Here is a 23,392-nt window from a genome sequence, read left to right on the forward strand (position 1 = left end):
ATAAGGAATGGGGGATTATAACATCTTCCTAAAAATGCAGCAATCAAGACACAAGATGTCATGTTGGTGGAATGAAAATATTGTTGAATCTTACCTGCCTACACTCTAAAAACACATGGCTTGGCAGAATTTTGCAGTGCAGTAGTAGTATGATGCAAAGAGTAGAGGGAGTTCTTTTGTATGTCATATTTTTCCAAAATTCCAGGAATTAATGATCAAAGGGAAATAAAGTATTTTGCTTTTTGTACCTCTTTCATAGAAGATGCCAAAAAAAAAATAAATCTTGAAGTCCTAAATTCCTTTCATCTGCTTTATTATCCACTTCTTTGTGCTCTGCAGCAGAGGTTGCTGATGGCCACTCTTGCTAACTTAATACTTTTATCTCCCAAGTTCTTGAGATAGTTTGCAGAACTCCTGCAGAATAGCCATTCTACACCTACCAGATCAAAGAATAACCAGACGCTAGTATAGAGGCAGTTGGATGACTGTGCAGTCTTCACAGAGAATTTGGAGCATCCTTTGTAGGCTTTTCAAGCCTTCATGTCACTGACCTTGAGATCTGTGTCCTTCCCATTCTTCCTCCAAGTCGCTTTCTCTCTTTATGCAGTCCTTAATATCCTAAACCTGCATTTATTTTGGAGAAAAGTCAAAATATCCTGTGTAAGTTTCCAACAATAGGTTACTTTTAATTTTCTTTGTCTTAAGTACAGAACTAGAAGAGGAATTCCTTGGTCATCCATGCTCATTTATAGTGAAAGAGCCCTTATTTGGTTCTAGTTTACAACATGCTTGCTTGTTTTATTTGAGTGCGTGTAACACTGAAAATTCTGGTTTATACCAAAAATGGAGACTGAATGTCATTCATTTACTAAGTTAGGAATCTTTTTGTGTGTGCGAACAATCAAAATTATTTGAATGTGTGCTGTTGATTAGATACAGAGATATGTTGGAATTCTGCTTTTCTAGACGTAGCAGAAATAGTCACGTCAAGCATAGGTGTGGTCACAGAAATAATAAGTGGGAAGGCCTTTGTTTCTGTGTTGATAGGATTGGTGAAACATCAATTTTACTATTTCTTGAAGCATGGAGAAAGAGGCAAAGGCAAATGAGGTTGTTTTTAACTCTAGAATTTTCATGGTAGTTTCACCTGATGCCCACTGTAGGGTTAACAGGGCTGTGACTGAAAGAAATTACCCACAACAGCTATGAGCATAAAGAATAATGCTCATTGCTTCTGTGGCTAGTCCAAATCATCTTGTGGGCAATTATCAAAGTTAGCAGCTTACAAGCAAGTGAACATAGAATGGTGGGATGGTGGGTTTTTTTTGGTAGTTGGCTTAATCAGGTATTTTTGCAGTGAGAGTACCTGATCTACTATAGTTTGCAGGTTTCCATTAAGTCAGGTAGTTCTGTGGTTTCTCTCTGTCCTCATTCTCCTTCTTGCACTAACAGGAATGCTTCTGTCCCTCTGTTGCATGGGTATAGCAAGGTGATGTTCTGGGAAAGAAGCCTTTAGTGGATTAGTTTTTTATTGGCGCATATGTTTAATCTAGGTCACCCCAAGGCCACATGATAGTTGGATATAAGATGGTTCCGGAATGGGATCTTTCCTGCCTACAGCCTACTTTTAATTAGGTGAAAGCCAAATAGGTCTAGAATTTTTCCATCCGGGTCACTAACATGATCGTATTTCATATATAGTGTATATATAATCTGCTACAAAAATGAGATTATTGAAATCTGCAGGTGGCTAAGCAAAACTGTTTCTTGTCAGATGCTCAGTCTTATTGCTGGTTAAGCTCAATCAAGCCACATCCTCTATCTCATTTGGAAAAGCGGTTGTTCAAGAAGTATGTTCTTTCATGTTCATGATCTGCATGCTTTTTTTTCCCCTCTGTATGCTTGGCTGGAGTAGTCATGTGCAGCCGTAAGCAAACAAAACTCCTTTCTCCAGATACATAAATAAAAACTGAGCCCCTCGTCAGATGGGAAAGTTCCTACCTCATGTTGGAGAGAGGAATTGGAGAATGTGGGTTCTTGCTTTGCTACTACCTTTGCACTGACCTTCAAGATAGACTGAGGAATTATCCCCAGCATAGTTGTAAAGTTGTGTTAACACTGGTAAAACACTTCTGATGACAACATAGGCCACAACTGCAAATGTACACTTTTACTGTGGTCTTGGGTTTGACTTGGAGGGACTTCTCAACTTCTTGGTTTGTTTTTAACACTTTGTGGGAAATAAGCAGTTTTTTAGACCATAGCAAAGTCTTTCACCTAGACCCTTATTCTGTCCTTTCTTCTGCTAGCAAATTCTGTCCTGGTTTAATGCTTACGATCAATCAAGAGATGTAGATTTCTACAGGCAAAATAAGAATCTTTCTGTATAGGCTTATGAAGATACACAGTTACTGTTAGCCCTATAGCCTGAGTGGCATCTGTTTAGCTCAGCGTGATGGATGGAGTTGGTTACTCTGAAAGTTTCTGCTGACATGTGTTCCTGTAGGGCAATATTTCAATTATATATTGCTTTTTGAACGTAAGTACAACCTTGTACTTAAAAGTGTAAGAACAACAGAGTTCCCAGATTGGGCTGGATTCTTCTCAGTGGAGCTCTTTCAAAAACCTGTAATTTGTTCCTCCTTTTTCAGATAGCAGCATCATTCCCTTTTACAAATAGTCTTCGAATCTTTGTTGCATGCTAAGGGTAAAGGAGAAAACTATATTAAGTTTCTCTAGAAACAGAATTACTACTGATTCAGCTGTGAGTGCAGTAGTTAGTATGTGAGCATGCTGTTGTGCATTCTTACAATGTTTGTAAAGAAAAGTTTGTGTCTTCTCTTTGAATGAAATGAAAGTAATGAAAGCAGATGTGCTAAGGTGTGGCTGTGCAGTTAAAAGTGAGTAAGGCACAGTTCTAGTATGCCTTTGCAGCAGTGTTACTGTTTCGATTGCACTGTTGATAGATGAAAGAGGTGTGTGCCACTTTCTGTCCAGTAAATGCAACTGGAAAGTGCTTTTGCCCATTCAGTGCAATGGATGGTTTTATACATGCTTTTTAAAGACATCTTTGCTCTGAAAATGTCACAGCAATTTGAGTAGTTTATTTGTGTAGCATGTGCTGTCTAGATTTTTGTGTATGTGGTCTTTAAAATTTGCATTTCCATTTAGAGAAAACAAACTCAGATACACATAATTCTTGGGTAGAGTTTGTTAAGTTTTTTCATCATCTGATTGTGGGGGAGTGTGGGGTGTGTGTGAAGGCTGCATGTTATTTTTCACTTACCACTAGGATGTGCTGTGCTGCCATGCTGGGTATTAAAGCTGTCTGTTGCCACTATGATCCTCAAAGGGAGATCAGAAGCAAAAATTTGCCTTTCTTTGGCAATGCATTCACCTTTTCCCTTTTTCTTAAGGTGTCATTTCCTGATTTGATTCTTGCTGATGTGTAAAGTCTAATTTTGAATAAAGGTCCAAAAGTCATCATTGTCAGCCTTCTGAATCTGTTCATTTTCAGTGCTATAGTGCTTGCTTTCTTATGTCATCCTTGAGTGTTGACTTGTGTGTAGCCAAACCATGTGTTGTTAAACTAGTATGTTTCAGCACTTAGCCCAGTGCTCTTAGAGCATTACTAATTCTGCACTCACGTGTTTAAAGCTTATCAGTTTCTGTATGCTTTGCTAGGCATGAACAAACACATCTCAGGGGGAGACTGACCATAATTAATGCACTTTCACCTTTACCTTTTGTCCTGGCAAGGCTCTGAAAACACAGCTTGGCATGTAGTGCAGCTCTTGGCTAGGCATAGCTGAGTCAGCAAGGTAAATGGGAGGGAGAGTTTCTCTCTACTTGCCCCACGTGCTCACTTCTCACAATGTGACATGTCTGTAAAATGCTGCTGAAAGGGTTTTATGCTGTATTCTTCCATCTTTTCACCTGAAGAATTAGTAAATGAGTAAACATTCATAACAATTGGTGAATGTATGCCAGGTACTCTGTACAGCAGCTGGCTTTTCTGAAGAACTGTCAAATTCAAGTTATGGAATATGGATTGTAGCCCTTCTGTTTCTGTGGGTTATGCCCTGCAATGCAGTTCACTCTTGTCGTTTGTAGTTGTCCTGTGTTCATATGCTTATTGTGTGACTGATTTATAGCATCTTTCAGAGCAACTGGGAAAGAGACCTGTGTAAGCAAGAGATGAGTGGACAGCGTTTAAGGCTGGAGGAAAGAGGCTGGGGTCCGAGAGTGGTACTGCAGCCATCATTGTGATATCTGGCAGTGAATCAATCACTTACACTGTGTCCTGTCCTTCCTGCTCTATGTTAGAGACTGAAGAGCCTGCATGTCTGCTTCTTAGTAGCTGTGGTTGCCCTTAAGACACTTAGGTATTAATTTTATGTTAATGTATTGTGCTATAAATAGAAATGGTCTAACACTGAGTGCCATTTTTTTCTGTGCATGCCATGGGAGTGGCAGCCTATACAAAAAGCTGGAGTAGTAATGGTTTTGGCCACTGTCCTTAAGTGTTTGTGACTCAGAGAAAGAAATCAGACTCCTCAAAGTTACCTTCTCCAAGATTAGGTACTCTTGACTTTTGTAACTAAGAACTGATCTGTGGACAGTGCTTTGACCTTTCCAGGAAATACTGTCTGGGACTAATCCTCTGTGTTATGTTAATAGGATGAACAGATGGTGCACATGGTGTTTTGTATCATCTTTCAGCCCTTTCCGAGTCTTGAAATAGTGGTGCTGTCTGTGGGCAAAAGGGACTCTCTTCTTTGTTTCTTATTGTAGAGTATTGGAGTGATGTATATTTGTGATGAAGTAAGGGAAGATGGAGAAGATGGTATCTCAAGGGTATATACTGTAGCTTTTCTATGCCATTTAGGTAAATATAAAGACAGTTTTTAAAAGCATAATGCTTGGGTGTTTTTTTGATTTTTTTTTTCTTTTTAAGAGTAATGGCAGGAATCTGGGCTGTTTTGGGCCAGAACATTGGCTTCCTCAGTGCATGCCATGGAGAGAAGTTTTTCAGGATATAAGATCAGTCTTATTACAGTATTGTGGCATAATGATAGAATAATTAGGATTGAAAAGGACCTTAAGATCATCTAGTTCCAACCCCCTTGCCATGGACAGGAGCACCTCACACTAAACCATCTCACCCAAGGCTCTGTACAAGCTGGCCTTGGACACCCCCACAGGGATGGAGCATTCATGACTTCCCTGGGCAAGCCATTCCAGTGCCTCACCACCCTTACAGTAAAGAACTTCTTCCTTATATCCAATCTCAACTTCCCCTGTTTAAGTTTTAACCTGTTACCCCTTGTCCTATCACTACAGTCCCTAACGAGGACTTCCTCCCCAGCATCCCGTAATGTAAATGTATAAGAATCTTCAGGTGTAACACTCTGTACAACCTATATGCGGGGAAGATGTCTGTGATGCATTGCTTCAGAAAATAGGGTTTCCTGTGGGAAACATGTTTCTGCTTGAGTTCATGTCTCTTTTGGGGGGATTGTTTTCTTTCAGGCATTTGTGGAGGCTCAGAACAAGCTTACAGTACCCTTTCTCGAGCAGTGTCCTGTCAGAGGACTGTTCAAAGAACGAATGACTGAACTCTACGATTATCCTAAGTACAGTTGCCACTTCAAGAAAGGAAAGAGGTACGTGAGGAATGTCTTTGTAGTTGATGGTGAATGTGAAGCAAGCCAAAAGCAACTAGTAGTAACAAAGCAAATTATAAATTGTATTAATTCCTTTATAGTTGGGAAGTAGGAAGAGTAAGCCATTGTTAATATATATGGTTGCATGATGCAGAGCACAAAGTGCTTTGACTGTCTCCAGTTCTCAATCATATTATCTTCTTGGGGTTTTTGTTGTCTTTTCATAGGAAGATTTGTGAGTTTATCAAAACTCAGACAACTTTGTAGAATGAATTTTTTAAAAGTAAAACTTCTAGGAGTTCCTTTCAGGGTTTGTCACTGTCAGTATAGTTAAAGGCACCTCATGCTGAAAACAGCACAAGTCTGTCATGTGCATATTGTTCTGAATATTCACTAAAACACTGCTCTTATGTTGGTTGTACTTTGAACAGCTGGTAGGATTTTTGTTTAGTCATAACCAGTGGGATTCTCTTGTGAAGAACTGATCCTGTACCTGAAGAGGATAGGGGAAGAATCATTTGGAGGACTTAAGGCAACTGATGCAAAAAGATCTGTCTTCTAAGAAATAAACAAACCTTCCTATATTCCAGTATCTAGCCTACTTGTTTTAATGTTGTGGTTAGGCAAAGAGATGGTGCTTCTGTGGCTTACCCGAGGTCTGGAGACTGCAGCTGCTACTCAGTTTTGTGACCTCTTTGAGAAACACTGACAATATCCTAGAGGAAGGGAGTAAAAGGATTAAACTGCTGGTTAACTTAGTAACATCTGAAGACTATTCTGGCAGTTGAAAAAGAGATAGTGTTAAACAACTAGCTATTCTTAAATCATGTGAAACACAAATTGTCTTTCATGGCATTTTCAATTTGTTTCATCTTTGTTGAGTGGACACCCAGGCATACCAGGTATATTTTCACTGTCATCCATAGGAAAGAGCAGAATATGTCTCATTGCCTTAAGATTTCTGCACATATATTGAGGAAAATCTGCTACTCTTTAGTTCTCTGTCCTATGCTGTGAGGAAGATGCAGGTACTTGTTACTAAGGGAGGAAAAGTCTGTACTGTGTGGGTTTTTGTGAAAGTACACTGTGAGGAGTGAACCCAAGCTGATGTTGGTTTGTCACTGATGTAGCATAGCATGTCAGTGTGAGGTTTAAGCCCAGAAGCTGTGGAGCTGTTTAGGGCAGTGCTGTATCCAGAGTAGGCCTTTTTGAGCGAGTCAGGCAAAGAATATTTTGTATGTGCTGCTCATGCAAATACAGCTATGCTGAATCAGATTCTTGAGCAGGCCTGGTCAGTGACTGCTCTGGATTCTTGGACCCATTCTCCATGTACAGTGCAAACATGCCTGCATGTGATTATCTTCAGTACTGTTGAAATTTGATGTTGCAGAAGTGTTCATGGCAGTGATGAATATAGTCTCCACTAGAGATAAGGCTTAATTTGATGCAACACACTGTCCTCCAGGAAGAACATTTATACCAGGAGTTCAATGTGCTTTAGCTTATGACAGTTTACTTTAATTTTAATAGATGTTGTCTTAGGGTTTTTTTTTAGTATTACTCTTGTTTATTGACACATGCTAAACTTAAATCACAGGGGTTTAAAAATTGTGTGTTACGGTGTGTGAGGTGATCAAGAAGGATCTACCAAGTTAAGTAACACTTAGTAAGGGGCAGGGAGAGGAACTGTTCTATTTGAAGAGCTGTCTAAGCTTCCTGTGACACTTAGAAATTCTTAAATTTAATTTCTCCAATGTTCTGCTGAAGAATAGATGCTAAAGACAGTGTCTGAAATGCTGTTTTGTAGAATCTGCAGAAGGGAAGAGTGCTCAGGGAGGTGGTGTGTCTGTCACAGTTTTTGACCTTTGCTTCCAAGCTTATTGCCCAGTATTTCAGAGATGGAATTTGCTAGAAAATGTATGGTCAGATGGAAAATTATGTATCTTCTACTCCTCTGAATCTTGCAATTTTCACTCATTGAACATTATTGTTAGTATTTGAACATATTACTAATTCAGATTGTTAGCCAGGTCTTTGTGAATATAGTTTCCCCTTCTGGGTTTACCAGGTTCCCACAATTGTATCCAAATATTGCACAGTCTCAGAGAGTCCTACGCTTCCTTCAAGCTTTTGTTTGCCTTATATATTTATCTTTCTGTTTGTTTGTTTTCCACCTTGTAACAATCTCATACAAGTTTTTCATGCTTGTCTAGCTAAAAATCTGAGTTCTTCCTACTTATTTTTGCCTCTTGTGTTCTTTTAGGTATTTCCACTTCTACAATACAGGACTGCAGAACCAGCGAGTTTTATATGTACAAGATTCCTTGGATGCCGATGCCAAAGTTTTTCTTGATCCAAATAAGCTTTCTGATGATGGCACTGTAGCTTTACGAGGTCAGTGAGATGGAAGTTCCTGCTGAGTAAGTCTGTGTCTTTAGCAGAAGTTGGAAATGGTTTCCAGTTCTTCACCTACAAATGTATGGCTAGAATTGCTTGTTTTAATTAAAGTAGTCACAATAGACATGTGGATTTGTGTAGTGTTTCAGAAGAATACTTCTAAATCTACATTGTATTCACAATTAACTTTGTTTAGTTTCTCAACATCTTTTTTTACAATTTTGTAGCAAGTTTCCACTGAAATATGAACAAATCTTGATGCTGTCCATAGCAAGGAAAAAAAAGCATATGTATTTATATTGACTAATTTTCTTAAAACTGTGTTTTGCATCTTTAACACAAGTCAGTAAGTTAGAGACTGTGGAGGAATGTAACATTAACTTTTATGAGAATCACAAAATTAGTTGTGTTTACTTTGTTGCTTTTAACTTGAGTTAGCTGCCCATTTTCCCACTCCCTGTTGGGTTATTGTAGAAGCAAGAGTCTTGGACCTAGAAGCCTTTAAATCTGTTCAAGACCAGCTGATAAAAATGAAGGGCAGAATCAGAATTAGTGGATGCATCTCTAAGTGTGATCTAGTTGAAAAGAATCAATATGGCTTTTCTTAGTGAGAAGCCTTTCCTTAAACTGTGGGTATAAGGAATTGGGTTCATATAACCTTTCTGTATTTCTAAAAAGCTTATGACGAAGTTTCTTTCTGAATGCACTTAAAGAACCAACAGCCATGGAACAGGAGGAGGAAACTCCTGATGTTGATACGTAATTGATTTAAAGGCAGAGACAGGAATAGCTGATCAACTGTCAAAGTAGAAATCATAAGTAGAGTTCTGTCAGGGGCTATGCTAGTACTCGCACTGTTCACTATGTTCATATTTCTTAGAAAAAGGAGTGAGCAGTGAGGCAGAAGTGTTGGTGAAGATACAAAGTTATTCCAGGTGAAAGCTGAAGAATGAAGAGCTGCAAGAAGATGTTCGCAATAGCAAATGGTCAATAAATTAACAAGTAAAAGTCTCTGTGCAGATAAATTACGTGAAGCACAGGGACAAGCAATCCAAATCTCATTTGCAGAGGAATGGATGGAATGGACTTTGAACTGACCATGACCACTTGGGAACAATTCTTAGTCTATAATAGTTCCATGAAAATGTCAGCCTGGTTATCAGTAGCAGCCAAACAAGCACATCAAGTATCAGAAATTATTAAGAAGGAAATAGAGAATGAAACAGAAAACACCATTACATTAGCAACCCAGAGATTTATAGAGTAGCAGGGAATACTAAATATAGTTCCAGTCCCCTCAGCTCAAAAGGGGCTCTGAAATACAGTTCAGAGGAGGGCAGTAGCAACAGTCGAGGGTATGGAGCAAAGGTCAGAGACAACTGAGAGTGCCTGGATCAATCAGCTTGGAAAAGGGACAGTTTACGAGGTATATAGTAAGAAGACTATGGAATCATTTGTGTCATGCAGTAGCATGGAGAGAGAGCTAAAAGGGGTTGGTTAATCATCCTTTTTCTATTACAAGAATTAGGGGATATCAAATTAAGGCAGTAGAGTTGAGTCCAGAGCAAATAAAAGAAGGTGATGGTTCATGCCACAAGTAGATTTGTAGAACCCCTTACCAATGGACATTAGTGGTGCAAAAAACTGGGTTTAAAGGCAAGCTGACCAAAGTCAAGGAAGAGGGAAGCACTGAGGATTATTAACCAGCTACTTCATGGAAATGAAGTCTCCTAAGCTAAAAGCAGTCAGAGGTTGCAAGAATGAGGAAAATAGTACATATGCTTGCATTGTTCTTACTCTTGTAAGCATCTCCTTGGGGTTACTCCTGAGGACTGCTAGGTGGAATCTTGTTCTGAATCAGAATGGCCACTTTTGTGTTCTTATGGGGGAGAGTATGTTAGGATGGCACAATGGTGCCTCTCAAACCTACGACTTCTGTGAAATGTGTCTTGTTTGTGTGTTTTTTCAGTAGTTTGAGGTCTGTACAGGCCTGTGATAATTTAATCTCCTCACTTGAGTTGATTTGCAAGAGTGAGTTCGATACTTATCAGCTATGCCGGAAGCTCTTGAGTTTTTTTCAGAATCTTGTTTTCCTCAGTTTGGATAGAGCAACATATATATCAAAGTTTTTAGCAAAGCATACTGGGGATTAATCCATTTGCATCCGGTGGCGAATTTTTCCAGTTACTTCAGTTTCAATGGTTTCTGCAAGGTCTAGTTTTCAGTGACTCCAATATTGAAGTGTTATTTGCTATATTTCAGGATGCATTGCTTGCATCTTAATTTCTGTTGGCTTCTTTGCTACTGTTTCTCTCCTGAAATCTCACTTCAAGTTCTCTACCTGTGTGCATTTTCAGTCTCCACTTCTTCTCCTCCAAACTCAGGGAAGGAGAAGTTACTATTACTCAAATCATAATTCATTTGTTGGGGATAAGTGATGTATCCATGTTTCCCAAGTATGCATGCCTGGACTCATCTGATATCTGTGAACAACTTGAAATCCACAGAGACTAGAAAAGTGCTGTGAATCCCAAGTGATAGCAGATATAATTGCTTGCACTGTCTTTTAGAGAACATGCCCTCTTCTCTCAGTGTTCACTGAACACAGTTAAGTATTTCCTAATTTCACCTCTCTTTCATTGGGACTTGGCTAGCGTGCAGTAAAAAATAAGTTGTGTGGCAAAATAACTAACACTTTCTTGAGAATATTGATCCCTTTTGCTGCTTATTACTTTATTTTGCTTGACTCCCATTTCCTAGGTTATGCATTCAGTGAAGATGGTGAATACTTTGCGTATGGCCTGAGTTCTAGTGGCTCTGATTGGGTTACTATCAAGTTTATGAAAGTAGAAGGTCCTGAGGATCTTCCTGACACATTGGAGAGAGTTAAATTCAGTTGCATGGCATGGACTCATGATGGAAGAGGCATGTTCTATAACTGCTATCCAAAACAAGATGGGAAAAGTGATGGTAAGTATGGCTGTACTGATTGCATGCTTTGGGGAAGCAAAATTACCTTTTCAGTAAATTGGTGTAACAAACAGCTCTATGAGATTATATTGAAATAACTGGCTGTACTATTTTATACAATTAAATATCATATTACGTCTTGTATGACCAAAACCTATACTCAATTAGTGTGAGTATCCTCTTGTCTGTCTGTCCGTGTCTTTCTCTTAAAAGTTTGCTGCTTCTTTTCTTTTTCTCTGCAATGATTTATTTAGCTTTCATACAAAGTGTATGAAAGGCTGGAATTTGATGTCTGGTGATAGCTTGCTTAGATCTCCTTATTCATTGTTGTGGGATAGGTTAAGTGGCTTGGGAGATTGACCAGATATGTCCCAGAAATCTGGGGCATAAGGTTTTTGTTATACAGCCAGAATAATTCACAGCAACACAAAATGTTTATGCTAGCAAAATTCAAGGAACAGTGCAAAAAGTGGAATAAATTGCTGAGGAGCATCAGTAGGGAAGGAATTTAGCAGCTCTTATTATAAGGCAGTGCTACTGATGAAGTTTCTTTTGGAGCTGTGCTCTTTATTAAACCTTTGAGAAAGCTTTTGCTTTTGCAGCCTGTCATTTCACCAGACTTGCAAGTTTTTTACTTTTAATTATGTTTGTATCTCAGAAGGTGAAGTCTTGAAACAACAACAACAACAAAATAATCAAGTAGTACCTCATGCAGTGCTTTAAAAGACTGATTTTGTTTTCAGCAAACGGAAATACGAAGGTTTCTAGGAATCTTACTTAGCAATAAATCTCCCTTAGTTGCCTAGGGTAAAATGGGACCAAAAATAACATTAGAGGGTGGCAAGGATTGTTGTTTTTCTTTGCTTGGTGAGTATTTGTAGAAAGTAGATCTTGATGTGGTAAATCTTTAAATTAAAAGAATGTATTGTCAGCAATAAAAGGAAAGGGTAGCAGGTTCGCAGCATGGTTTGATGTTCTGTTTTGTCTTGTAGGGAGGTGTTTGTTTTGAGGTGAATGGTTGTAGACTGAAGCAGTGCTAGTTCTCTCTGCTAAATTATTCTTTTATATGCAAAGGAATACAGAATTTTCTAAGGGTTATTTGGTTGTTGGATTTCCTTAAGAGCTGACTGGTTTAAATATCTTCATTTCACTAGGTACTGAGACCTCCACTAATCTGCACCAAAAGCTGCATTATCATGTGTTAGGAACTAACCAGTCAGAAGATATCCTTTGTGCTGAATTTCCTGATGAGCCAAAATGGATGGGTGGAGCTGAGGTATGGTAAACACCTGGAAGCTTGTCATTGTTATATTCAGTTTTTCAGTTTCTAACACTGATAGTAGCTACAAATCAGGAAACATTTTGTTAAACGCTTTTCCTTAGTGTTGCAGAGTTGATCACTGAGCTAAGAATCCTTGACTAAGAATTGCTGAAAATAAGATTGTCCAGTTTGATTTACATTGGTCCTCAAGCCTATAATGACACAATCACATACCCTTTTTCTTCACTGAGGACACTTCACTGATACACATTCCAGGACGCAGAAGGATCATTTGGTGGACAATGTGTCACTATACTTGTTTCTTCTTAGTCAGTGTTGAGCTGCAGCCTTCAGTCCCTGCACAAAAAGCTTATTCTAGTAATCAGCATGTCTAGATATTCTTTGCCATGTATTTATTTTATTTAGATTTATTTCTGTGATGTCTTTCCTGAAAATGAAATACATCTATTCTGCTTACTTGAAGAATGGAAGCATTCAAGTTAAAAACTGTTAATACTGTGTACTTTACAGTAGAGACTTTACAGAGGCTTTACAGTTTCCCTACAGCAAGTTTTATTAACACAAATATAGTGTGGACTGTGTCACTGGAACTGAAACAGGTGACTGCTAGAATTGATTTCTTAAGCTTATTTTGTTGAGCTAGTACTATCTTATGCAAAGTCTCAGTGAACAATGATAGGTAATATATTGTGCTTTCCATGAATGATTCAACAGACCCTAAGTTCTGTAATTAATGTGTGTTTTATTATTCGTATTAGATTTAACAGTGCTTGATTGAAGGCACCGTTTTAAGTGTTGTTGGAATGTAGTGGTGATCATTGTGTTTTATCAGGGAACTGATGTGTTTTCTGCAGTGGTGTCCTGGGTTCAGCAGTAGCAGTCATGTTTCTCCTCCTTGGTAGCTGGTGCAGTGCAGTGTTTTGACTTTCGGCTCGGGAACAGAGCTCTGTTGTAATTCTTCATACTCTCTTAGCTACTGTGTTTAATCAGTGCATTTTGTTTCTCTATAGGGTCTCTTTTGGTTTGATGCTTTTGATGAAAATGAAATGATTTTGCCCTGATTTGGGGTATTCATTTTATAGAACTACTTTTCCCTATGTCATCAAATGTGACACTTTTCAACACGTTAACCTATGAATATGGTGGGGGTTTCTTTTCTGTGGGCTGCCAGAAAAGTTCTTTCAAAGAATTTGAGCAGTGGGATTCAAAATGAAAGAGTGAGTAAGAATGTGAAAGGCTCTTCAGCAAGGTGACCACACTGAGCTTTATACAAATCAGACTTACCTGTAGGTTCTGTGAATAAACAGAGCCTTTTTTACATGATCTCATCAAATAGTGAAACATACCTTTAACAACTGACCTGAATAGCAGTGTAAACTTGCAAATAGGGCTTTGGGATTTTTATTTTTTTTTTTTTACTGTTTAAAACCAGTCAGTTATGTTGAATTTAACTGGCAATAAAATAGAATTTGGAAATAGTTATCCTTATTTTTCCCTAGTTCCATAAATAAATGGGTTTTCTGTTTGTAACAGATGTCTTGTAGTGATGTATCCACTGATTCATATGAATGATGCTTATTATTATTGCTTTGCGGTGTCGTGAGCTAAACTACACATGTTGTTATGAAGGCAAATTTAGTTCCGTGGGGGAGGGCTGTTGTAGTCTGATTCATTAGACTATACATCTTTTTAGGATAGTGAAAGTTTGCAGTCTCAGATGCTATTAAATCCCATGAAAATGTTATCTTCTGTATTGGGTGTAGAGACACCTTTCTCTTACAAATAGCGAAACCACCTCTGAGAAAATAGCATACTAACAGAGCCTTTTCTTATCTAAGTTGAAGGAGCATCTCAAGATCAGAAATAACAGAAATGACTATGGGAAGGACCACGGAAGAGAATTCGTAGTACAGTGCCTGCAGTGAGTAGCAAAGAGTTTGCCTGTCCAAGGTGCCCAGAAGCAGCCTGCATCTCCTGGCTCTTCTATTGTGAAATAAAAGGTTGAGGCCAGCCTTGAATGTAAAAGAAGTATCTTTTTATCTGATATGAAATCTCTCTGGGAAATTTTGTCATTAATAAGAATATATAGCTCTTACATTAAATGCTCAAAAGATCTTTGGGGTGGGAGGAAGGGACTGATAGTAACTTTTGCAGTTAGGATAAAAGAATAATAGAATCTAGTGCAGCTACCAGTTCTGAAGGCACTGGAATTGAAACAGCCCTATAAGTATTGGGAAAGCGGGGAGGATGTTGAATAGAGAAACACCCCACTACTCTGGGTGCTTGTTTACTAAATTTATATGGCTGCTTATGACATCTAAGAGGCATAAACTTCCAGAGATGCTGGTATTTAAGAAGAAATGCTTCTTAAGGAGGCGTGATAAAGGAGAGATACACCTTGGTAAATAAATAAGAGCTTATCTAAGTGGAAGTACTTTAAAACAGCTAATAATCTGGGGTTGTGCTGTAAGCTTCAGCTGTAAAATGTGGCTATGTCATCCTTACACTAATGAAAAATGGATTTTAGTGGTCAGGAAGAAACATATTCTGCAATTAAAAACCCCAGAACACAACTGCAAAATGCGCAAAAGTGCAGCTGCAAAATGTGGTTTCATCCTTGTGCAGTAAGTAAAAAAATCTTCTTTTAAGTTATTCACACAAGTTTTATGGTAAGTTTTATCTATTTGAGAAAGTGGAACACCACAAAGTAATGGGGGAAAATTAAGATATCGCTAGTGAAAATTAAATTATTGTGCTGAATATTATTGCTTGATGCTAATATGCTGCCACAGATTTTAAAATACAGCTCTGTGCAGCTCAACGTTTTGTGAAAGTCTGCTTTGATGCATTCCTGTCAGATTAACAAATGTTTTTATTCTACAGAGCCTTGATAGGCCAGATATTTAGATACATTTGGTTATGTTTTACACAAGCTCCAGTGAAGACAGAGAAGGACGGTCTAGCCAAAACTACCAAGCCTTTGTCTGTAGTGGGGACAGCTTGATCTTCCATATTTGGGTTTAAAGCAGAATTTGCAGGTCTTGAAACCGTTGGGTCGAGGGAGAGAAATACATTGCTTACAAGTGAAAAACACCTGATAAGGTGCTTCTTTTGGAGACTTCAACAAAAATAATATTGCCATGATACTTAAAACTCAGTAATCTCAAGTGCGTTGTAGGGAGTTGTTGTGGTATATATTTTCAGCTGAGAAACTAGGTCCCTGACTAGGACAAAAAAAGGGTTGTGTAAAATCTCATCAACTTAATACGTTTACAAGACAACATGCAAGAAAACAGCTTCAGTTTTTTTTGCCTCATTACACATTCAACACCAGCCCCTAGTATGTTTGATTCAAAATCTGTGGTGCTTAGAATGGTGTTGGCATAGAAATACAGATGCATTCCAACTCCTCACTTGAATGGATTGCTTCTGAGGAAAAGATAAAATCTGTTTATTGTTAGTCGGATGTATAAGTTTTAAAAAAGAGGGTATCAAACCTTTTCATTACTCTAGAAAAAGCATGTGTATTTCTGGTACAGATTCTGGGCTGGCGGAGGAGCTGCGAAGAGCAGAGGCAGAGTTTATTTGAATAACATCCCAGTAGAGGGCAGTCTGGTATGAAGATTTTTGAAACCTTGGCAATGTCACAGCTCCTCGCAGCAAAGGGGAGCTTCCCGTTCTTCTGTTTAAGTGGCGTGTTCTTTTTCTTCTCCAGACTCGCAGAGCATCTCTCTTTCACAGCCAGAGTGTTACTCTCAAAGTTAAACAAAAAGTTATGTAAGAGCCTTTCACAGTTGGTAGTGTTAAAAGTGCCTACGGTACCAGCAGGAAAGTAAATTGTAAAGAAAGGAGGGGGTGAGGAGAGCCCTCCCACCCTCCCATCTCAGTTCTGCCAGCAGTAAACCAAGTACAATTTCTCATATTGTCTAAGAAACACAGTGCACAGTCTCTGAACTGACTTTTTTAAATGTTTAGAGCTGTCAGTTACCATCAATGGCTTTCAACTATGGAGGTGATCTTGCAAATGAAATTCAGAGCCCAGAGGAGTAAGCTGTGCCAGATGTATGCAGGCTATGGTGTATTTTTACTGAAGGAGTGTGGAAGTGCAGCACCCATAGGGGAAGAGCAAGCAGCATGAAGGGGAAGGGCTCAGAACATTGTCAGTTTGCTTGGGTGAGACTTGCCCCTGGATAAAATGGGTCTGTGGGTATTTTTCTAAAGCCTTACACTGCTTTTGTCAAGGCTCAATCTGGAATAGAAGCCTACTATAAATATCTTCCTACAGCCATGGAATAGGTCTGGAGAATTTTAGAGTTTTACTATTAAGAAGCAGGTAGGAAATCTTTCTGGCTGTGCATTATGCTGTGGAAGCTATGTAATCTCTTAAATAGCCAGGTTCCTGATGTTGTGGTACTTTCGTTGCACTTGAAAGCAAGTTGAAAACCACAGGAAGAGTCACAAGTGATGTTTGTCACCTTAGAATAGAATTCTGTTGGACCTGATGCTGAAGTTCTGTATTCCTATAATCACCCATCATTAGGGCTGCTGAAATCTAGTTTATTAAATCAGTATGATGCAAATAGAAAAAAAATGAAGCATTTGCAGCCTTAGAGTACCAGTTTCGGGATGGGGGGGGGAGGGGGCTTAGGTTGTGCAGACAGTCGCAAGAAGTCTCTTAGTGGAAGGAACTTTTTGCTGCAATCATCATCATGTTAAAAGGCCAAAAGACTGCTAGAGCATTAAAATGTGACACTTTGATTCTGTCTCTGATTTTTAGTGAGCTTTGATGTTATTTTTTTTCATGTGATTCATTTGCTCCATTTCATTGGAAATGTATTAGATAGCAATGACAGCTGCCTTGTTCCATATGCAAAGGGCACTAGTGTATGAAAAGCAGTAGTTTGTGAAATAACTGCAGATGGATTTTAGGTTGTGGATTGTAGTAGTGTTAATGTGTGTAGTTAAAGTAGAAGTCAGTTTATCTTTTCCTCAATGTAACTGTATTCTCTAATAACTGAATCTGACTAATTTTTTAGTATTGTGTTATGCAGAAGCAAGTTATACCATGATTAGTGTTTTTCCATGTTGATAATAAAAAGGGCAGAGGTGGTAAAACTTTTAATTGGTTAGCTTAGAAAGGAATGATGTGTATATACATATAGTTGCCTTAATATAATACTATGCACTCAAAGGGCCCCTATTTGTGAACTAAAAATGGAGAGCTCTTCCTTATCCTGAATCTTGAAGTGGTGACCCAGGTAGTATTAAAAAAAAATAGCATTAATATTCACTGGGTTTGCTGTCATGTGCTTTACATGGAAGCAAAGCACTTTAATGTCTCTCCTATTGACATTTTAGTTGAGGAGTAATACATGAAGTCAGGAAGTCTGAAAACCTGACAGCCTTCTCCTGCTCCTTATTTTTTTCTGGTTTAGTTTAGTTATGTATGAATTTTTGGTTTGAAATTTGCTGCTAGTAGACAAAATATTTAACTTCAGTTTCATTGTGGATTGTCGTAGATGGTTACTACTGTTGTAATAGAATACAATGTAAGTATCCCTTTTGGGATCCCTTATATGGAATCATAGGATAGTTAGGATTGGAAAGGACCTTAAGATCATCTAGTTCCAACCCCCCTGCCATGGGCAGGGGCACCACACACTAAACCATCTCACCCAAGGTTTTGTCCAACCTGGCCTTGAACACTGCCAGGGATGGAGCATTCACAACCTTCCTGGGCAACCAGTTCCAGTGCCTCACCACCCTAACAGGAAAGAATTTCCTCCTTATATCCAATCTAAACTTCCCCTGTTGAAGTTTTAACCTGTTACCCCTTGTCCTGTCACTGCAGTCCCTAATAAAGAGTCCTTCCCCAGCATCCCTATAGGCCACCTTCAGATACTATAAGGCTGCTATGAGTTCTTCAAGCAGCCTTCCCTTCTCCAGGCTGAACAGCCCCGACTTTCTCAGCCTATCTTCATACGGGAGGTATGAAGGGAGGTATGAAATTAACTATATTTTGTAATGAAAGAAAAAAGTAATTGGAAAATTGTTACTAATTAGGCTTTAAATAATTTATCTTTTTAATGTCCACTGATTTATTGAAGTTACAGTTAAACTACTTCTTCTCTTGATGATTTTCAAAGCAGTGGCTACTTTTAATCAAAATAGAGCAGGTAACATTGAAACAAAATCTGCAAAATTTGTAAACCAAAACTTCGCAGTAAAGATTTTACTTCCAAGAGTCTGGTTCTTCAAAGACTAACAGTACTTGGGAGCACAGCTATTGTAATACTTCTGCATGTTTGTATGGTGTAGAGATGGTTGCAGCAAATATTTCAGAAATAATAGAGCTAATAAATTCAAAATTGCCAAGTGACTGAATGGCAGCAATGAAACTACAAACTGTGTTAGTAGCATCAGCTCTTTGAAATAATCCTTCCTTTACTAGTGCTGATTTAGGGATTAGTGCTGTTTTATGCCAATAAAATCATTATTATGATGATGTTTTTTAAAAGCTCCAGTTGAAGGGCTACAGGATTTCTGTTGTCCTATTTTGACAGGACCTAAATATATTTTAAAAATGTTCTATTACTTTATAGCCTCCTTACCTTTTACTGGTGGGTGTTGTTTGAAATTATAGAAATTATTTTAATGGGAGAAATGTGTGCTGGCTAGTATTGCAGATCTCTTAAGAAATTCTTGAGATGTGTTTTCTTTTGAGCTTGGATGTGGGAAACTGGGAGAATTTACTTCTGATCGAGATTGTCAGTTCTGACTTTACAGCTGTCTCCCTTATGCTGAACCATGAACGCATTTTAAGATTTGCATGGAATGCTGAATTTCAGTTCATAAATTTGTGGGCCAAGAGCAAGGATTGCCATTCAGCTCATGAAGATGATGTAGCAGCGTATGAATAACCCAAATGATAGTGGGGAAATCCTATTTCCTTTTGCCGTTCTGAAACCCAGACTTTTGTCTGCTTATGGTGTAGAAGGGTCAGTGGCATTAAGGCTGTGATAACACATTCATCAGTACTGCCATCTGAGCTGCTGTAAGCAATCTCTTCCGCTGTTATTCATGTTTCCAGCTGCTTGCTGCAGTATGTTAGCTCAGCCATTTGTGCAACTGCACAGTGAACTGACCGAGATACTAATGTGGCAGAAGAACTGCTTTTATTCTGCTTCTTTTTTATTGGATTTTTTGTTATGTTTTGGGTGGTTTGTTTTTTGTTTTTTTTTTTTTGTTTCTTTTAATTTTCTTTTATTACTTTTTTGGGTGTTTTGTGGTTTTTTTTGTGTGTGTGTGTGTTTGTTTTTTTTTTTTTGTTGGTGTTTTGTTTTTGTTTAACATGCTGCTTTTTTTCAGCTGGATCAGTTCCTCGGTCTAGTTTAGCTCACAAATGGTGAATGCTTGTACTGACATGACTAGGAGAATGAACTTATAGGGATACAAGCAACCATAGCCATAAGAAGAACTAGAGGTGGAGACCCCATAAGGAGGTGCTGCTGCCAGTATTTGCTCATCGAATTGTGACTTTGCTGTGTGGATGTCTAAATCTGCAGTATAATACTAAACATTCTAGCATGCTGCAGTCAATAGTGTCTTGTCCTGTTTCTGTCAAATTCCTTTGGGTTATAGAACTCACTGATGTAATAGAACTCAGCTTTAGTAATAGAGACAGACCTAATTGGCATCCCACCAACAATATGCTTTGGGAATTCCTACTTCAAATTAAACATAAACTGCTATGAACTTTTCACTAGTCCAGTTGGGAATGTGGAAGGAAAAAATTCATTAGATGTACTCACATTTGCTGTCATCAGAGGTTCTGAATTGCCCTGGCAGCAACAACATCAGAAATTTGTGAATAGGTTTTTTTTCTTGGGCAAAACAAGTGGTCTTCTGTTAACTCACATCATCAAAGAAGAAATTTATGTGGGTTCTGACTATGACTGAAAGAATTTTGTGTGTCATACTCTTGAGTTTAACTGAAATTTGTCTTTGTATATACTACTTGAAACTATTTGACATGTTTTATGAGGGAGAGAAGGAGACTTGGTGCTTTTGCAGTATGAACAGTTGTTTAAGAAGCATATTGCAGGCACTAATTTAATTAGAACTGATACTCGCAGTTGATGTTTGTCTGAAAATGCTGAAGATGCTTCTTTCAAAAAAGATCACCTGATCTTGGTTTCTATTTCTGAATATACTCCCATCTTGGAAGAAGGAGGCAAAATGTCTCGATTTTGCAGACTGTCCTGTTAAAGCTGTCTTAGCTGTTTCATACAATAGGGGTTTTTTGGTCCAGTAGGAGTCTTGGGTGTTCTTTTCTATTTTCCTTCTGAGCTTTCAGCTGCATGGACTTTTTTTAGGGGTATAATTAGTTGTTGACAAAATGCCTGTAAAAAATGCAATTTACAGACACACCTTTGGGATTATTTTTGTTTGTTTTGAGGGGTCTTTGGTTGTTGGTTTTTTTTGTTAGCTTTCATACATGGAGCTTTGCCTCTGTATTCTACTAAGTTCCTTTCTTGTGTCTTCAAAGTTGTGGATGTGTTTGAACAGCATTATAATTGGGACCTAATTCGTCTGAAATTTATTTTGTGTAACTAATTCTAGAGATACTTTGCACAACTAATGTTACAAATATTAAGGTGAATTGAAGAAGTAATTACAATATATAAAAATTTTTTTGAAGATGTGTTTGAGGCCAAATGGAAAGCTTCCAGAACTAGGTTGTGACATTTTCCATGAGATATTGTCATATAAGAACATGGGCAGGAAACAGCTTTCTCTATCAGCTGTTAATAAAACACCTAATTCTGGTAATTTTGGAATACGCTCAAAACATCTTAAGTCAGGAGAGGAAAACTTTGAAGCTGATGACTTCTTGTTACTTCCTGCCTTTCCTTGATGGACTTGCACTTTCAAAAAAGCTTTGCCAGGACACAGTGTGTTTGCAAAGCCTGAATAGAAAGAACAATTCATTAATGATGTTACATACCATTTTGGAAACTGCATTGTGTGCGTGTGTGTGTGTGTGTGCAAAAGCAAACCAGGAGGCTTTATCAGAAAATCTGTAATGTGGTTGTAGCTTTAATGTTCATTTAACAGCAGTGTTAGATTTTAGTGTATGTAAACCTAGTGAAAATGTCAACTATTCAAACTTTCTAAATGTCACTTAGCTTGCCATAATAAGCAGAAGTGTCCTTAAGATTATCAGCTTGGATGGTTTCTAAGAAATTTCATACTGCTTTGTGACAGAAAACACATCTTATTAATTCTGTCACTTGAGAACTTGAGGGAAAATCTGCTATGAATTAAGTGATTGTCAATTCAGATGGACTAAGCTGCCAGCTTTTTTCTGCATCTGAGATGAACTTCTGGTAGGTACTTTAAGGCAGCCAGAAATCCAAAGCTAACCTCTACCACTTGGGTAGTTCTTCCTGTTGTATGTCATTTTGTGAATAACAGCATTAAGTAGATGAGTATTCATCTTTTGCTTTTAAAAGTTGGATTGGCAAAGCAGCTATGTAGAGCAAGTATGTTTGCAATATGCCAAGAGCTGACTTGATGGTGTTCACTGTCCTGCCATTGTGAGCAATTGAATTTTGGTTTTCCCATTCAAGCAGCAGGTATTGTATTATCTTACAGGGCTCAATTCATAACAAGTGTGAATCTAGAGTTGTTTGAAAATCCTGGATTTTGGCATATCTAGGATATTCACAGGTTCAAATACTGACTGTATTGGATATGGTAGAGAGAGGAAGAATGGTGAGAGCTCCTCATGTAAAGGAGGCAGCATACAGTTTATATAGTCCTGTAAGATTCACTGAGGGCCTGTTTTAAGAAGCAGGTTCTATTTAGCTGACAGGTTACACAGTAAAATAAGTAATAAAAGGGCTTACACAGGGATCAAAATAAAAACCTGGCTGAGATAAATGCCTCTTTCACTGAAGTATTAGCAGTTTTAGCAGCACAACTTTTGCTTTGGTTGATGAGCAAGTGCAGTCCTGGTGTACATCTCTGCATCTTTTAAAATACTTGAATTAATATGTATATCCCAAATTGCTGATTTTCAAAGAGATACTTGCAACTGGGCCTTCTGATGTTGCTTCTGGGCTGTTTCCATAAGATTATGGGGGGGAGGGGAGAGAGATGCAAATACCTTTTTGCATGGTATTGATACCTTGATAAAGGGGTTTGGAAGTTCAAAAGTTTTGACACCATCTTCAAGAAACCTTTTGGGTATTGTTTGGACAGAAGCCACTGGTTGCCCCATTTTTTTGGTTTTGTGAGTTTTGTGGGATTTGTTTTGTTTGGGGGGCTTTGGATGGTTTGTTTTTTTTTTTTGGTTTAATGTTTTCTGTTGTTAGTTTGGTTTGTTTTTTTTTTCCTCCTTGCCAGCAGGTTGGCGTTTTGGACTGTTTATAGTGAGTCCATTCTTAATTACTAAAATGTCACGTTAGTGCTGTGTGTTAGCTGTGGGCATATGTGGTATATTTCGGTACTGGGGCAGTTGCAGGGGTGACTTCTGTGAGAAGGCACTGGGGCTAACCTCATGTGCAGCAAAACCGATGCCAGCTGGCTCCAAGACAGACCCACTACTGCCCAAAGCTGAGCCCATCAGCGATGCTGGTAGCACCTCTGTGTTAAAATATGTAAGAAGATGAAAAAAAAACAACTGCACAACAGAGAGAGAAGTGAGGATATGTGAGAGAAACAGTTCTGCAGACACCAAGGTCAGTGCAGAAGGAGCAGGCACTGGAGCAGAGATTCTCCTGCAGTTTGTGGTGTATACCATGGTGAGGCAGGCTGTCCCCCTGTAGCCCATGGAGGCCCAGAACGGAGCAGGTATCCACTCTGACTCAAACACCTTTTTAGCTGTAATACTTTTAATAATCATACTTTTTTCACAGTGGAAATAAGCAGATAATGCTGTTTGAGTTTCATCTGAAATGTCAGCGGAGTATACTTACCTTATTTGTTGATGTAGGTGATGAATGTGGGTTCTTGGTGAGTTCTCATATTCCATACTTGTTTGTTCACTTAACTAATTTCAGCATCAATTTGT

The 23,392-nt window shown here is 38.4% G+C and overlaps 1 protein-coding gene across 1 annotated transcript in view; it reads left to right on the forward strand.

Annotated features, from left to right (window-relative positions):
• PREP (prolyl endopeptidase) overlaps positions 1–23,392 on the forward strand; it is a 100,401-nt gene that overhangs the window by 5,779 nt on the left and 71,230 nt on the right. Inside the window, exons 3-6 of the mRNA XM_061460197.1 lie at positions 5,533–5,666; positions 7,930–8,060; positions 10,824–11,033; positions 12,188–12,309. Coding sequence (XP_061316181.1) covers positions 5,533–5,666; positions 7,930–8,060; positions 10,824–11,033; positions 12,188–12,309 — 597 coding nt within the window. The remainder of the gene's footprint in view (positions 1–5,532; positions 5,667–7,929; positions 8,061–10,823; positions 11,034–12,187; positions 12,310–23,392) is intronic.

Source organism: Pezoporus flaviventris, unplaced genomic scaffold, assembly GCF_033815535.1.
Source record: "Pezoporus flaviventris isolate CSIRO_AGI_PZ_B2104156 unplaced genomic scaffold, CSIRO_AGI_Pfla_v1 ptg000031l, whole genome shotgun sequence".
NCBI lineage: Eukaryota > Metazoa > Chordata > Aves > Psittaciformes > Psittacidae > Pezoporus > Pezoporus flaviventris.